This window comes from Pongo abelii, chromosome 18 (genome assembly GCF_028885655.2).
Source record: "Pongo abelii isolate AG06213 chromosome 18, NHGRI_mPonAbe1-v2.0_pri, whole genome shotgun sequence".
Lineage (NCBI taxonomy): Eukaryota > Metazoa > Chordata > Mammalia > Primates > Hominidae > Pongo > Pongo abelii.
This window is the reverse complement of record NC_072003.2, coordinates 46607828-46624109: the sequence shown is the minus strand read 5'-3', so window position 1 is coordinate 46624109 and position 16282 is coordinate 46607828. Positions and strand designations below refer to the sequence as shown.

Genomic DNA, 16282 nt, shown 5'->3' with positions numbered 1-16282 from the left:
AAAGAGGTTGCTCTTTGTAGAACACATTTTGTGTAGAGAAAATTTTCTCGTGATGAATGCTTATTCTTTTTCCCAGATTCCACCTGCCAAGAACAAATTAGTCCATTGTGTCTTTCTGATTTCCAAAGACATCAAAACCAAATTCACAATTATAAACCTTGTTTGCTATCCAGTCAGTTGGATACTGCGTTGACAATTAAGTTGGACTTAAATAGCCTTAAATTGCTCTATGGAGATGACATATCTGTGATTTCATATTGGACTGGAACGTATTACTATGAAAACGGTAGTGAATTCTAACTGCAGTAGAGAAGAATAGGAAATGCTGCTTGAGACTGAGGTTCAGTCTAGCCAGCATTCGCTGACATTTCATGGGAGCCAGGTCCTGGTTAGGCATTGTGGATACACATATTGATGAGTCAAGGTTTCTGGGGAAGCTTTACAGCATCAAAGAGAAAGTTCCTAAAGTAACTTTAATGCAAACCAAAATGCTATTAGGAAGGAAAAGTGTGGCAGGAAAACAGTAAGAGAAGAGAGAAGATCTTTTGGAGAAAGCTGATTTGAGTAGAGCCTTGGTAAATGGGGGTATTCTCACCTAGTGAGAAATTATAGGGGAATGACTTTATTTAAACTTGCTCTTTCTTCTATAGTTGATAGAGGTACTACCAGTGTTACCTTCTGGTTTTGATATTTATACTGTGGTTATATAAGATGTTAATATTAATGGAAACTGAATGAGAGATAAATGGAAACTTTGTGCTATGGGCTTTTCTTAGTAAGATAAAATTCACATAACATAAAACGTTAAATTTATCATAGAATCCCTAGTTGTATAACTGATAAAGTGTACAATTTAGTATCATTTAGTACATTTACAATTTTGCACAACCATCAGCTCTATGTGGATCCCACACCATTTTATCACTGCAAAGGGAACCCTGTATCCACTAAGCCAGCAGTCCCCAACCTTTTTGGCACCAGGGACCAGTGTCGTGGAAGACAGTTTTTCCATGGACAGGGTCGGAGGCCAGGTGGTGGGGGTGGTTTCGGGATAAAATTGTTCCACCTCAGATCATCAGGCATTAGATTCTCATAAGGAGCACACAACCTAGATCCCTTGAATGTGCATTTCACAATAGGGTTTGCAGTCCTTTGAGAATCCAATGCCACCGCTGATCTGACAGGCGACGGAGCTCATGAGGTAATGCTCACTTGCCTGCCACTCACCTCCTGCTGTGTGGCCTGGTTCCTAAAAGGCCATGGACCTGTAGTGGTCCACAGCCCACGGATTAGGGAACCCTGCATTAAACAATCACTCCCTTTTGTCTCTCAGCACCTGACAACCACAAATTGATTTCTGTCTCTATAGATTTAACTATTATGAATATTTCACATAAATGGAATTCTCCAGTACATAACCTTTTGTTTCTGCCTTTTTTCACATAGTATGTTTTTAAGGATCATCCATTTTGTACTAGTCTGTATTGTATTAGTAATTTAGTTGTTTTTATGGCTTAATAATAGTCCATTGTATAGATATATGACATTTTGTTTATCCATTTATCCACTGATGGGAATTTGTGTTATTTCCACTTACGGGCTATTGTGAATAGCACTGCTAAGAGCATTTATTTTTCAAGTATTTGTTTGTTTACTTATTTTTAATTATCTTGGATATATAGCTGAGTGTAGAAATGCAGGATCATATGGTAATTCTGTGTTTAACTTTTTGAAGAACTGCCAAACTGTTTTCCAGAGATCCTTTTAGTTCTTTCATCCATTCTGAGTTAAATTTTGTATGTAGTGTGAAGTAGGGACTTCAATTTATTCTTCTGCATGGTCCAAAACTTTAGAATTAATATTTGCAAAAGAGAATCATTATTATTTTCCACAATATTAGAAAACCTTCTATGACATTAATCATTTATTTTCTGATTCATTTAAAAAAGATTAAAGATAATAAATATGACTGCTAAAACTATAAAACTCTTAGAAGAAAACAGGCAAATTTTCATGGCCTTGCATTAGGAAATGGATTCTTTGATATGGTACCAAAAGAACAAGCAAGAAATGAAAAATTGATATATTGGACTTAATCAAAATTAAGAACTTGTACTATCAAGAAAGTAAAAAGATGTCCAGGCATGGTGGCTCATGCCTGTAATCCCAACACTTTGGGAGGCCGAGGCGGGTGAATTGCCTGAGCTCCAGAGTTCGAGACCAGTCTGGCCAACATGGTGAAACCCCGTCTCCACTAAAAAAAAAAAAATACAAAAAATTACCCAGGCATGGTGGTACACACCTATAATCCCAGCTACTTGGGTGGCTAAGGCAGGAGAATCGCTTGAACCTTGGAGGCGGAAATTACAGTGAGCAGAAATCGCACCACTGCACTACAACCTGGGTGACAGAGTGAGACTCTGTCTCAAAAAAAAAAAAAAAGAAAGAAAAGTAAAAGGACAACCCACAGCCTAGGAGACTAGTCATATACTAGATAAAGGCCTAATGCCCAGATTATATAAAGAACTCTTAAAACACACCTACAGGGACAGAGGGTAATGGTCTTATAATCCCAGCCCTTTGAGAGGCCAAGGAGGGAAGATCCCTTTAAGCCAGGAGTTGAAGACCAGCCTGGGCAAAAAGGCAAGACCCCTGTATCTAAAAATAAATGGATGGATGGTTGAATGGATCGATGGATGGATAGCAGCAAAGCAATACATAACATACATAACACAATTTAAGAATGGAAAAATAATTTGAGTAGACATTTCTCCAGAGAATATATACGGATGGCCAGTAACCACAGCAAACATGTTCAGCATCATTAGCTATCAGGAAAATACAAATCAAACTGCAATGAAATACTGTATCACACCCTCTAGGATAGCTGTAATAAAATAAATGGACAAGAATAAGACAGGATTTGGAGATACTGGAATTCTCCTACATTGCTGGGTACAAATATAAGATGGTGAAGTGGAAAACAGTTCAACAATTCCTCAAAAAGTTAAACATATATTCCTCTATGACCCAACAATTCCACTCCTAGGTATATACCAAAAAGAATTAAAGACATATGTCCACATAAGAACTTGTACATGAATGTTTGTAGCAGCCAAAAAGTGGAAACAAGCCAAATCTTCAGATGAATGGATAAGCAAAATGTAAACCCATACAATGGAATATTATTCCACCATAGAAAGAACTGAGGCACTGATACATGTTTCAACGTGGATGAACTTGAAAACATTATTCTAACTGAAAGAAGCCAAACACAGAAGACCATATATTGTATGATTTCATTTATGTGAAATGTCCTGAATAGAGACAGAATGCAGATTTGTGGTTGCCAATAAGGGGAAATAGAGTACACAATTTCTTTTTTGGTGTGATGAAAATGCTTTGGAGTTATATAGTAGTGATGATTGTACACTGTGAACATACTGAAAACCACTCACTGCACTTTAAGAGAATGAATTGTATGTTGAATATATCAATAAAAATAAATAAATTTTAAGTGTTTTTCATGCAGAGATTTTTATTTTAAAATAATGCTCATTTGATGTTTACCTTAAGAAAAGTATTTTTATCTTATTTTTTAGGAATTTATCATGGCATCCAGCATTGACCACTACAAGTAAAATGCGAATTCCACATTCTCATGCATTTATTGATCTGACTGAAGATTTTACAGCAGGTGAGTTGCACATAAATCTGGAATTGTTTTGAGTTGCCAAAGAAGTATGGGATTTTATTTACTGTACACTTTGTATTTAATTGCTAATGAAGTAAATGTTGAAATTAATGTTTAAAGGATGTTAGAAAGTCAGTGATTTGGAAACATGGAAAAAGTACTGACTGTAATAAATAAGTCTTTAGCTATTGTTGTTTTTGTTGTTCATTAATAACTGCCTCAGAATTTGAATTCTCTACTTTTTATGAATTCATGATAATTTCAGCACACGTTGCCTGCTGTTTTTTTACCTTTTTTATTAAAAATTTTTTAAATAATATGTGCTACAAGTTGTACAATAAGAAAAATCTTTAGCTTATTTACAAGAATAATTTCACAGGCTTTTAAAACTTATCATGGAAAATTTTAAACAGAAAATTGGACAGAATATTATAATATATGCACATTTAACCATCACCTAGCTTCAACAATTATTGTATGGCCCAATCTTGTTTCCCCTGTAAATGAACCTACAAGTTCCTCCTATCCAAGATAATTTTAAATTAAATCCCAAACATATAATTTCATTTTTAAATATTTCCATCTGTATCTCAAATTGCAAGGACTTTTTTATTTAAAACTGCCAGATCATTTTGAAACCTAAAAAAATTACACAATAATTTCTTTTTTTGAGAGGGTCTCACTCTGTTCCGCAGGCTGGAGCACAGTGGTACATGCGATCACAGCTGATTGCAACCTCTGCCTCCCAGGCTCAAGCTATCCTCCCACCTCAGCCTTGAGAGCATCTAGGACTACAGGCATGTGCCATTAAGCCTGGCTAATTTTTGTATTTTTTGTAGAGACAGAGATTCCCCATGTTGCCTAGACTGGTCTTGAACTCCTTGGCTCAAGCAATCCACCCACGTTGGCTTCCCAAAACGGTGGGATTACCAGCATGAGCCACCACACCCAATCAACAACAATTTCTTAATGTCATTGACTATCTAGTCATTATTCAAAATGCCCAGATTTTCTCCTACATGTTTTTATCAAATCAGGAAGTTAAGGTTCATGCAGAAGTAGAGAAACCATCTGTGCTGTACACATCTGTGCTGTACAGTTGTGTGGATTTTTCAGATTGTATCCCAATGGAGTTAACATGTTACATGTTACTATGTTCCTAGAATCAGAATTCTTTTTTTTGGAGACAGAGTCTTGCTCTGTCACCTAGGCTGTAGTGCAGTGGTGCGATCTCTGCTCACTGCAACCTCTGCCTCCCAAGTAGCTAGGACTACAAGCGCATGCTGCCACGCCCAGCTAATTTTTTTGTATTTTAGTAGAGACGGGGTTTCACCATGTTGGCCAGGCTGGTCTCGAACTCCAGAGCTCAGGCAATTCACCCACCTTGGACTCCCAAAGGGCTGGGATTACAGACATGAACCATCGCACCCAGCCACAGAATCAGAATTCTTTTGTGGGTGGTGGGAGTGGGAATATCAAGAATATTTTCTAGGTGTTGCTGTATGTTTCAGTTCATTAGGTGATGCAGTTTAAGTTCTCTCTCTTCTATGATATTAAAATTGATCAGTAGGTTCAATTTTCCTCAGCATAGATCATCTATTATAGTATTCTCTAATGGTTAGGAGGTATGAATGATTATTGTCAGGCCCATTATTTCAACAGGAGTTGCAAAATTGTGACACACTAAATCTATCACTCTACTGCAGGTATAATTAGCTAAATTTTCTGTTAAAAAAAGGAACTGCCATCCTGAGTTCTTCAGTCACTTGCAGTACAGTTGAGACAGGCAAGATAAATACTTGATTTCCCCACCCCCGCCCCCGCTTCCCACCATTTTTTGTGAGCATCCAAACACTTAACAGTCTGATTTTACAGTTACATTTTTATATAATGTACTAATTGCAAATGAGTAAAGCAGGCCTAGTGGCTGTGAGATGTAATAAAACTTATTTTCTTTAAAAGTATTCCATGATGCAAAACCTAATTTTCATTGAGAAACAGGTAGAAAATAATATTGCGTAATTTAAACCTTTAATTCTGGATTGATTATGACTTTTGCTACAACATTTTCATTATTAATATACAATTTTCAAAGTTAAAAATATTTAGTGCCCAAATACACTGTGGATTTTACTGACTTAAAACCACAAATTTAACCTTTTATCTAGTAAATTTTTTATGAATCTAAGATTCTAGGTACTTGAATATGCTTTGTATGTTTTGGTTGGGAGGAGGGGGAGAATTTAAGAAAAGAAAACAGATTATTTTTAGTGTGGTTTATCTGGTATGCCAAATCACATGAAAACCTCAATAATAAGGTGTTGACTACATTGCAATGGAAGTTGTCTTAGAAACTTGCTTTTCGAGATGAGAACATTCTATACTTATAGGTTCATTTTTTTAATCTTATTTTTGTTATACACACACATCCAAACTTTTGTTTCTTACAATTCCTTTTTAGGAAAAATCTATCTTAATGAAGTTTTAGAAATGTACTTTTAGTTCAATAGTATGAGACTTCCTTAAACAATACTGACTTTGCATTTAAGTAAGCCGCCACCAGGGCTGCTGCTACCCATCTGCACAAGCAAAGTGAATGAAGAAGAATAAGTCTTTCCTAGACATGCAAAAGCTGAGGGAATTCATTACCACTGGAATGGCCCTACATGAAATTAAGTGAGTACCACATTTGGAAGCATAAAGACAGTATCTACCATCATGAGATCACACAAAGTATAAAACTCACTGGTAGCTCAGACACACAAATAAAAAAGAGAAAGGACTCAAATGTTACCAGTAAATGTTAGCAGTACAGAAAACCACCATATCTCATTGATAAACAGTAAGAGATAAAGAAAGGACAAAGGATGCGTATGCAAAACAACCAGAAAACGATTCATAAAATGAAAGGAATAGGCCAGGTGCAGTGACTCACTCCTGTAATCCCATCATTTTGAAAGACTGAGGCAAGCAGATTACTTGAGCTTAGGAGTTTGAGACCAATCTACACAACATGGTGAAACCTTGTCTCTATCAAAAATAAAAATTAGCCAGGCGTGGTGGCACACGCCTGTGATCCCAGCTACTCAAGAAGCTGAGGTAGGAGAATCACTTGATCCTGGGAGGCAGAGGTTGCAGTGAGCTGAGATCATGCCACTGCACTTCAGCCTGGGTAGCAGAGTGCAGACCTTGTCTGGAAAAAAAAAAAAAAAAAAGGAGAGTCGCTTCCAAGATGGCCGAATAGGAACACCTCTGGTCTGCAGCTCCCGGTGAGATCAACGCAGAAGACGGGTGATTTGTGCATTTCCAACTGAGGTACCTGGTTCATCGCATTGGGACTGGTTGGACAGTGGGTGCAGCCCAAGGAGGGCAAGCTGAAGCAGGGTGGGGTGTCGCCTTACCCAGGAAGTGCAGGGGGTCAGGGAATTTCCTTTCCTAGCCAAGGGAAGCCGTGACAGACTGTACCTGGAGAAACAGTTACACTCCTGACCAAATACTGTGCTTTTCCCACGGTCTTAGCAACCAGCAGACCAGAAGATACCCTCCCGTGCCTGGCTCAGTGGGTCCCACACCCACGGAGTGTTGCTCACTGCTAGCGCAGCAGTCTGAGATCAACCTGCGATGCTGCAGCTTGACAGGGAGAAGAGCGTCCGCCTTTGCTGTGGCTTGAGTAGCTTACAGTGCAAACAAAGCAGCCTGGAAGCTCGAACTGGGAGGAGCTCACTACAGCTCAGCAAGGACTACTGCCACTAGATTCTACCACTGGGGGCAGGGCATAGCAGAACAAAAGGCGGCAGACAGCTTCTGCAGACCTAAACATCCCTGTCTGACAGCTCTGAAGAGAGCAGTGGTTCTCTCAGCATGGTGTTCGAGCTCCGAGAACGGACAGACTGCCTCCTCAAGTGGGTCCCTGACCTCCATGTAGCCTGACTAGGAGACACCTCCCAGCAGGAGCCGACAGTCACCTCAAACAGGCAGGTGCCTCTCTGGGACAAAGCTTCTAGAGGAAGGATCAGGCAGCAATATTTGCTGTTCTGCAGCCTTCACTGTTGATACCCAGGCAAACAGGGTCTGGAGTGGACCTCCAGCAAACTCCAACAGACCTGCAGCTGAGGGGTCTGACTGTTAGAAGGAAAACTAACAAACAGAAAGGAATAGCATCAACATGAACAAAAAGGACATCCACACCAAAACCCAATCTGTAAGTCACCAACATCAAAGACCAAAGGTAGATAAAACCATAAAGATTGGGAGAAACCAGAGCAGAAAAGCTGAAAATTCCAAAAACCAGAGCACCTCTTCTCCTCCAAAGGATTGCAGCTCCTCACCAGCAAGAGAACAAAATTGGATGAAGAATGAGTTTGACGAGTTGACAGAAGTAGGCTTCAGAAGGTCGTTAATAGCAAACTTCTCCAAGCTAAAGGAGCATGTTCTAACCCATCGCAGGGAAGCTAAAAACCTTGAAAAAAGGTTAGGCGAATGGCTAACTAGAATAAACAGTGTAAAGAAGACCTTAAATGACTTGATGGAGCTGCAAAACCATGGCATGAGAACTTTGTGACACATGCACAAGCTTCAATAGCTGATTCGATCAAGTGGAACAAAGGGTATCTGTGATCGAAGATCAAATTAATGAAATAAAGTGAGAAGACAATGTTAGAGAAAAAAGAGTAAAGAGAAATGATCAAAGCCTCCAAGAAATATGGGACTATGTGAAAAGACCAAATCTACATTTGATTGGTATACCTGAAAGTGATAGGGAGAATGGAACTAAGTTGGAAAACACTCTTCAGGATATTATCCAGGAGAACTTCCCCAACCTGGCAAGGCAGGCCAACATTCAAATTCAAGAAATACAGAGAATACCACAAAGATACTCCTCGAGAAGAGCAACCCCAAGACGCGTAATTGTCAGATTCACCAAGGTTGAAATGAAGGAAAAAATGTTAAGGGCAACCAGAGAGAAAGGTCAGGTTACCCACAAAGGGAAGGCCATCAGACTAACGGCAGATCTCTCAGCAGAAAACCTACAAGCCAGAAGAGAGTGCAGGCCAGTATTCAACATTCTTAAAGAATTTTCAACCCAGAATCTCATATCCAGCCAAACTAAGCTTCATAAGTGGAGGAGAAATAAAATCCTTTACAGACAAGCAAATGCTGAGAGATTTCTTCACCACCAGGCCTGCCTTACAGGATCTCCTAAAGGAAGCACTAAACGTGGAAAGGAACAACCAGTACAAGCCACTGCAAAAACATGCCAAATGGTAAAGAACATCAATGCTAGGAAGAAACTGCATCAATTAACGGGCAAAATAACCACCGAGCATCATAATGACAGGATCAAATTCAGACATAACAATATCAATCTTAAATGTAAATGAGCTAAATGCCCCAATTTAAAGACACAGACTGGCAAATTGAATAGAGTCAAGACCCACTGATGTGCTGTATTCAGGAGACCTGTCTCATGGGCAAAGATGCACATAGGCTTAAAATAAAGGGATGGAGGAAGATCACCTAGCAAATGGAAAGCAAAAAAAAAAAAGCAAGGATTGCAGTCCTGGTCTCTGATAAAACAGACTTTAAACCAACAAAGATCAAAAGAGACAAAGAAGGCCACTACATAATGGTAAAGGGATCAATTCAACAAGAAGAGCTAACTATCCTAAATATATATGCACCAATACAGGAACACCCAGATTCATAAAGCAAGTCCTTAGTGACCTACAAAGAGACTTAGACTCCCACACAGTAATAATGGGAGACTTTAATACCCCACTGTCAATATCAGACAGATCAACAAGACAGAAGGTTAACAAGGATATCCAGGACTTGAACTCAGCTCTGCACCAAGCGGACCTAATAGACATCTACAGAACTCTCCAACCCAAATCAACAGAATATACATTCTTCTCAGCCCCACATCACACTTATTCTAAAATTGACCACATAATTGGAAGTAAAGCACTCCCACAGAAATACAAACTACCATCAGAGAATACTATAAACACATCTATGCAAAAAAAAACTAGAAAATCTAGAAGAAGTGGATAAATTCCTGGACACATACACCCTCCCAAGACTAAACCAGGAAGAGGTTGAATGTCTGAATAGACCAATAATAGGCTCTGAAATTGAGGCAATAATTAATAGCCTACCAACCAAAAAAAGTCCAGGACTAGACGGACTCACAGCTGAATTCTACCAGAGGTACAAAGAGGAACTGGTACCATTTTTTCTGAAACTATTTCAATCAATAGAGGTAATCCTCCCTAACTCATTTTATGAGGCCAGCATCATCCCGATACCAAAGCCTGGCAGAGACATAACAAAAAAAGAGAATTTTAGGCCAATATCCCTGATGAATATCGATGTGAAAATTCTCAATAAAATACTGGCAAACCATCTCATGCCAGTTAGAATGTTGATCATTAAAAAGTCAGGAAACAACAGATGCTGGAGAGGTTGTGGAGAAATAGGAACACTTTTACACTGTTGGTGTGAGTGTAAGTTAGTTCAACCATTGTGGAAGACAGTGTGGCGATTCCTCAAGGATCTAGAACTAGAAATACCATTTGACCCAGCAATCCCATTACTGGGTATATACCCAAAGATTATAAATCATGCTACTATAAAGACACATGCACACGTATGTTTATTGTGGCACTGTTCACAATAGCAAAGACTTGGAACCAACCCAGATATCCATCAATGATAGACTGGGTTAAGAAAATGTGGCATATATACACCATGAAATACTGTGCATCCATAAAAAAGGATGAGTTCATGTCCTTTGCAGGGACATGGATGAAGCTGGAAATCATCATTCTAAGCAAACTGTCACAAGGACAGAATACCAAACACCACATGTTCTCACTCATAGGTGGAAGTGGAACAATGAGAACACATGGACAGGGGGTGGGGAACATCACACACCAGACCCTGTCGAGGGGTGGGGAACTGTGGGAGGTATAGCATTAGGAGAAATACCTAATGTAAATGATGAGTTGATGGGTGCAGCCAACCAACATGGCACATGTATACCTATGTAACAAACCTGCACGTTGTGCACATGTACCCTAGAACTTAAAGTATAATTTTAAAAAAAAGGAATAATTAATCACCTATCAAATATAACCTTGATTGTAAATGGCTTAAATTTTCCACTTAAAAATATAGACTGGCTAGTCCGGGCATGGTGGCTCACCCCTGTAATCCCAGCACTTTGGGAGGCTAAGGCGGGCGGATCATGAGGTCAGGAGATCAAGACCATCCTTGCCAACATTCTGAAACTCTGTCTCTACTAAAATACAGAAAGTTAGCTGGGTATGTTGGTACGCGCCTGTAGTCCCAGCTACTCAGGAGGCTGAGGCAGGAGAATCACCTGAACTCTGGAGGCGGAGGTTGAGTGACCCAGGATCGCGCCACTGCTCTCCAGCCTGGTGACAGAACGAGACTCCATCTCAAAAAAAAAATATATATATATATGTGTGTGTGTGTGTGCGCGCGTGTGTGTGTACATATATATATGTACATATATACACACACACATACGTTTTTAGACTGGCTAACTGGATTCTTTTAAATGACCTACCTAACTTTATGCTGCCTACACAACACTCACTTCACCTGTAACAACATGTATAGACTGAAAGCTAAGGGGTGAAAAGAGATATTCCGTGAAAACAGAAACCAAAAATGAGCAAGAGTTCTTATACTTATATTCGATGAAAGGTAATTGAACAAAAAGGAGACATATAAGGTCTTTATATAATAATGAGAACAATTCAGCAAGATAATGTAATCTTAATATATACGCATCTAACAGTGGCGCACCCAGATACATAAAGAAAATATTATTATATCTAAAGGCAGAGATAGACTCTGTCTTAATCCATTTGTGTTGCTATGAAGTAGTACCTGAAGCTGTGTAATTTGTAATGGAAAGAGGTTTATTTGGCTCACAAATCTTCATGCTTTACAAGAAACATGGTGCCAGCATTTGCTTCTGGTAAAAGGCTCAGACTGCTTCCACTTGTGGTGGAAGGAGAAAGGGAGCTGATTTGCACAGAGATCATGTAGCAAAAGAAAGGACACGAGAGAGAGAGGGAAGTACCAGTCTCTTTTTAACAGCCAGATCTCGAGGATATTTTTATGGAAATTAACACAGAACTCAGTCATTACCGTGAGGATAGCAGCAAGACATTCATAAGGGATCTGCCCCCATGATCCTCACACTTCCTCTTAGGCCCACCTCCAACACTGTGAATCAGATGTCAACATGCTTTCTAAACTATAGTAGACTCCATCCAATACATTAATAGTTCAGCACTTCAACATCACACTCTCACTGTTGCACAGATCATCTAGACAGTCAATAAAGAAACATTGGATAGAAACTGTACATTAGACCAAATAGGCCTAACAGACATTTACAAAACGTTTTATCCCACAGCTACAGAATACATATTTTTCTCATCAGAATATTATTACTTTTCCAGGAGAGACCAGATGTTAGGCCACATAAAAAAAATCAGCTAATTTTTAAAAATTGGCATCATATCAAGCATCTTCTCATGTCACAATGGAATACAACTAGAAATCAATGACAAGAGGATCTTTGGAAACTGTACAAGTACATGGAAATAAAACAACACGCTCTTGATCAACCATTTACTCAATAAATTAAGGCAGGGCATGGTGGCTCATGCCTGTAATCTCAGCACTTTGTGATTGAGCTGCAGTGAGCTATGATTGCACCATTGTATTGCAGCCTGGGCAGCAAAGCAAAAGCTGGTCTCCAAAAAAAAAAAAAAAAAAAGATAAAAAAAGGTGAAAGAGTCTGCCCAATAAGACCTGAAGTAGGGCGGGTGTCGTGGCTCACACTTATAATCCCAGCACTTTGCGAGGCCGGGGTGATCAGATCACTTGTGTTCAGGAGTTTGAGACCAGCCTCATCAACATAGTGAAACCTCATCTCTACTAAAAATATAAAAATTAGCCGGGCGTGACTGTGGCACCTGTAATCTCAGGTACTTGGGAGGCTGAGGCAGGAGAATTGCTTGAACCTGGGAGGCAGAGGTTGCAGTGAGCTTTGTGCCACCACACTCCAGTCTGGGTGACAGAGTGAGACTCCATCTCAAAAAAAAAAAAAAGACCTGAAGTAAGGCCGTGAAAGTGCAAGGGAACAGGTGCAATGGCTCACACCTATAATCCTAGCAGTTTGAGAGTCCAAGTTGGGTGGATCGCTTGAAGTCAGGAGTTCAAGACCAGCCTGGGCAACATGGCAAAACCCTGTCTTTACAAAAAAGTACTAAAAAATTAGCTGGACTTGGTGGCATGCTCTTACAGTCCCAGCTGCTTGGGAGGCTGAGATGGGAGGATTGCTTGAGCTCAGGAGGTTGAGGCTGCAGTGAGCAATGATTATGCCACTGCACTTTAGCCTGAGTGACAGAGTGAGACCCTGTCTCAAAAAAAAAATTAACAAGGCAGTCCCTTGAGGCCAGGTGGTCAAAGCCACAATACACTATGATTGCAGCTGTGAATAGCAACTGCGCTCCACCTTGGACAACATAGACAGACTGTCTCTAAAACCAAACAAAAAAACTTAGCAAGCCAAATCCAAGAACACATCAAAAAGATAATACAACATGAACTAGTGAGATTTATCTCAGAAATACAAGGATGGTTCAACATATGCATATTAGTAGATTAAAAATAGGTATCTCATGCTCATGGATCATAAGAATTATTATCATTATATGACCATATTTCCAAAAGCAATCTACAAATTCAGTGTAATCTCTATCAAAATAACAATGGCATTCTTCACAGAAATAGGAAAAACAATCCTAAAATTTTTATGAAACAACAAAATATACTGAGTAGTCATAACAATACTGAGCAAAAAGAACAATTCTGGAAGCATCACACTGCCTGAGTTTAAAATGTGCTACAGACATATACTACAAAGTTATAGTAACCAAAACAACATAGAACTAGTATAAAAACAAACACAAACACAAAGACCAGTGGAACAGAATAGAGAACCCAGAAATAATTCCACAGCCAGCTGAATTTTGAGAAAGGCACCGAGATTATACATCATGGAATAGAAACTTTCTTTAATAAATAGTGCTGGGAAAACTGTACATCAGTATGAAAAAGAATGAAATTAGTCCCCCCACCATGATATACAAAAAATTAACTCAAAATGAATGACCCAAAACTATAAAATTACTAGAAGAAAACATAAGGGAAACACTTCAGGATATTGGTCTAGGCAATGATTTTATGGCTAGGAGTTCAAAAGCTCAAAAACAAACAAAAAAAAACAAAGTTTCAAAAACAAAAAAAAGATAAATGGGACTATGTTACGCTAAAAAGCTTCTGCACCTCAAAGGAAACAGCAGAGTAAGAGGCAACCTGTATAATGAGAGAAAATATTTGGAAACTGTTCATTAGACAAGGGACAAATATCCATAATATACAATGAACTCAAAGAATTCAACAGTAAGAAAGCAAATAATCCTATTGAAAAGAGGGCAAAGGATCTGAGTAGACATTTCTCAAGAAAAGATATACAAATGGCCAATAGGTTTATGAAAAAATGCTCAACATCTCTAATCATCAGTGAAATTTAAACTACAGTGAAATACCATCTCATTGTTATTCAAATGGCTGTTATCAAAAAGACCAAAAAAAAAAATCTCAAACAAATCCTGCTGAGGATGCAGAGAAATGAGAAGACTTATACATTGTTTGAAATGTAAATTAGTACAGCTATTATGGAAAACAGTATGAATGTTTCACACAAAAACTAAAAATGAAACTACCATACCATCCAGCAATCCCACCAATGGGTATTTATCCCAGGGAAAGGAAATCAGTATATTGAAGGGATATCTGTACCCCCATGATTATTGCAATAGTACTCAAAATAGGCAATATATGGAGTCAACCTGAGGGTCCTTCAGCTAATGAATGGAAAAAGTATGGCATATATACACAATGGAATCATATTCTGCCATAAAAAAAGAATGAAAGCCTGTTATTTGCATCAACATGTGTATTGAGATCATTATGTTAAGTGAATTGAGCCATGTACAGAAAGTCAAATATCACAAGTTCTCATTCATATATGGGAGCTAAAAGAGTTTATCTCATAGAGATAGTCAATAATAGTTACCAGAAGCAAAGTGTAGAGTGGGAGATGAAAAAAGGGTGGTTAATGGGTATAAATATACAGTTAGAAGAAATAAGTTCTAACATTCAATAGCACATTAGGGTGACTATAGTTAACAACAGTATATTCTGTATTTCAAAGTAGCTAGAAGAGAAGAATTGAAGTGTTCCTGACACACAGAAATAAATATTCAAGATGATAGATGTCCTAAATATCCTAGTTTGATCATTATATATTATACACATATCAGAGGCATTTGCTTAATCTGTTGTATAAAATGTATAGAAATTATCTTTGATGAGTGATCTTTCAGAAATTATATCAGGAAGTTTTAAAATGTTAATTATTATAGTTGTGTTATATAGAACCCTGTTTCTGCTTTTGAAATCATTTCAGCAAACATTCAGAGTACCTGCCTCATGCAAAGGCCTCTCTGCTATTCATTGTATGAGATATAAAGACGACAAGAAGTGCCATCAGCCATCAAAAACAATTTAGTTTACTGGGAGTAGCTGACAAGTCTAGCCATTATATGTGGCAGAATGAAATAAGTGCATATTAGTTACGAACTACTATGTAGCAATAACAGAGGTAATACTAGGCAGTAGTCCCACTATCTTGGGACTGTCATGTCCTACAAATTTAGCTAAGAATTTGGTCAATTTTTTTAAAATGGTATATAGTTCTCATTGTCCAGTATATATTCATTCCTTAGAACACTGTGTTAGTCCTTTTGTGTTGACATAAAGAAGTACCTGAGACTGGATAATTTATAAAGAACGGGTTTATTGTGGCTCATGGTTCTCCATGCTTCTTCTGAGGAAGCCTCAGGAGGCTTCCACCAATGTTGAAAGGCAGAGGGAGAGCAAGCACGTCATATTGTGAGACAGGAACCGAGAGAGAGGGGGGAATGCCAGGCTCCTTTAAACAATCAGCTCTTGAATGAACTCAGAACCATGGGGAGGGCACCAAACCATTCATGAGGGGTCCACTCCCATTACCCAGATAGATACCTCCCACTAGGGCCTACCTCCAACATTGGAGCTCAGATTTTAACATGAGATTTGGAGGGGACAAACATCTAAACTATATCAGACATACAAAACTTTTGCAAACAATAAGCTTTAGCTGAAATTCTTAATATAAAGAGAACTTCCTGTTGAAGAAAAAACAAGTAATATATATGAATTCTCAGTTTTTTCTTTTTAAATATTTTTACTTCTTAATTTTTTTAAATAGTCAAATCTATATGACTTCCAATGATTTATCCACTATATGATTATAACAATTTTTTTAACATCTCTTTTTTTTGAAGTTATGTATGTTGTTTCTGTTTTTTTAAATTTTTATTTTATTTTTATTCCTCTGGTGCCTGATTTTGTGGACATTGCTCATAATCTCAC

General features: G+C 38.4%; 1 protein-coding gene across 1 annotated transcript in view; it reads left to right on the top strand.

Annotated features, from left to right (window-relative positions):
- The window catches only part of ITFG1 (integrin alpha FG-GAP repeat containing 1), a 300856-nt gene that overhangs the window by 28452 nt on the left and 256122 nt on the right, over positions 1 to 16282 (top strand). The window contains 1 exon segment of the mRNA NM_001132452.2: positions 3603 to 3697. Within this exon segment, the coding sequence (NP_001125924.1) occupies positions 3603 to 3697 (95 nt within the window).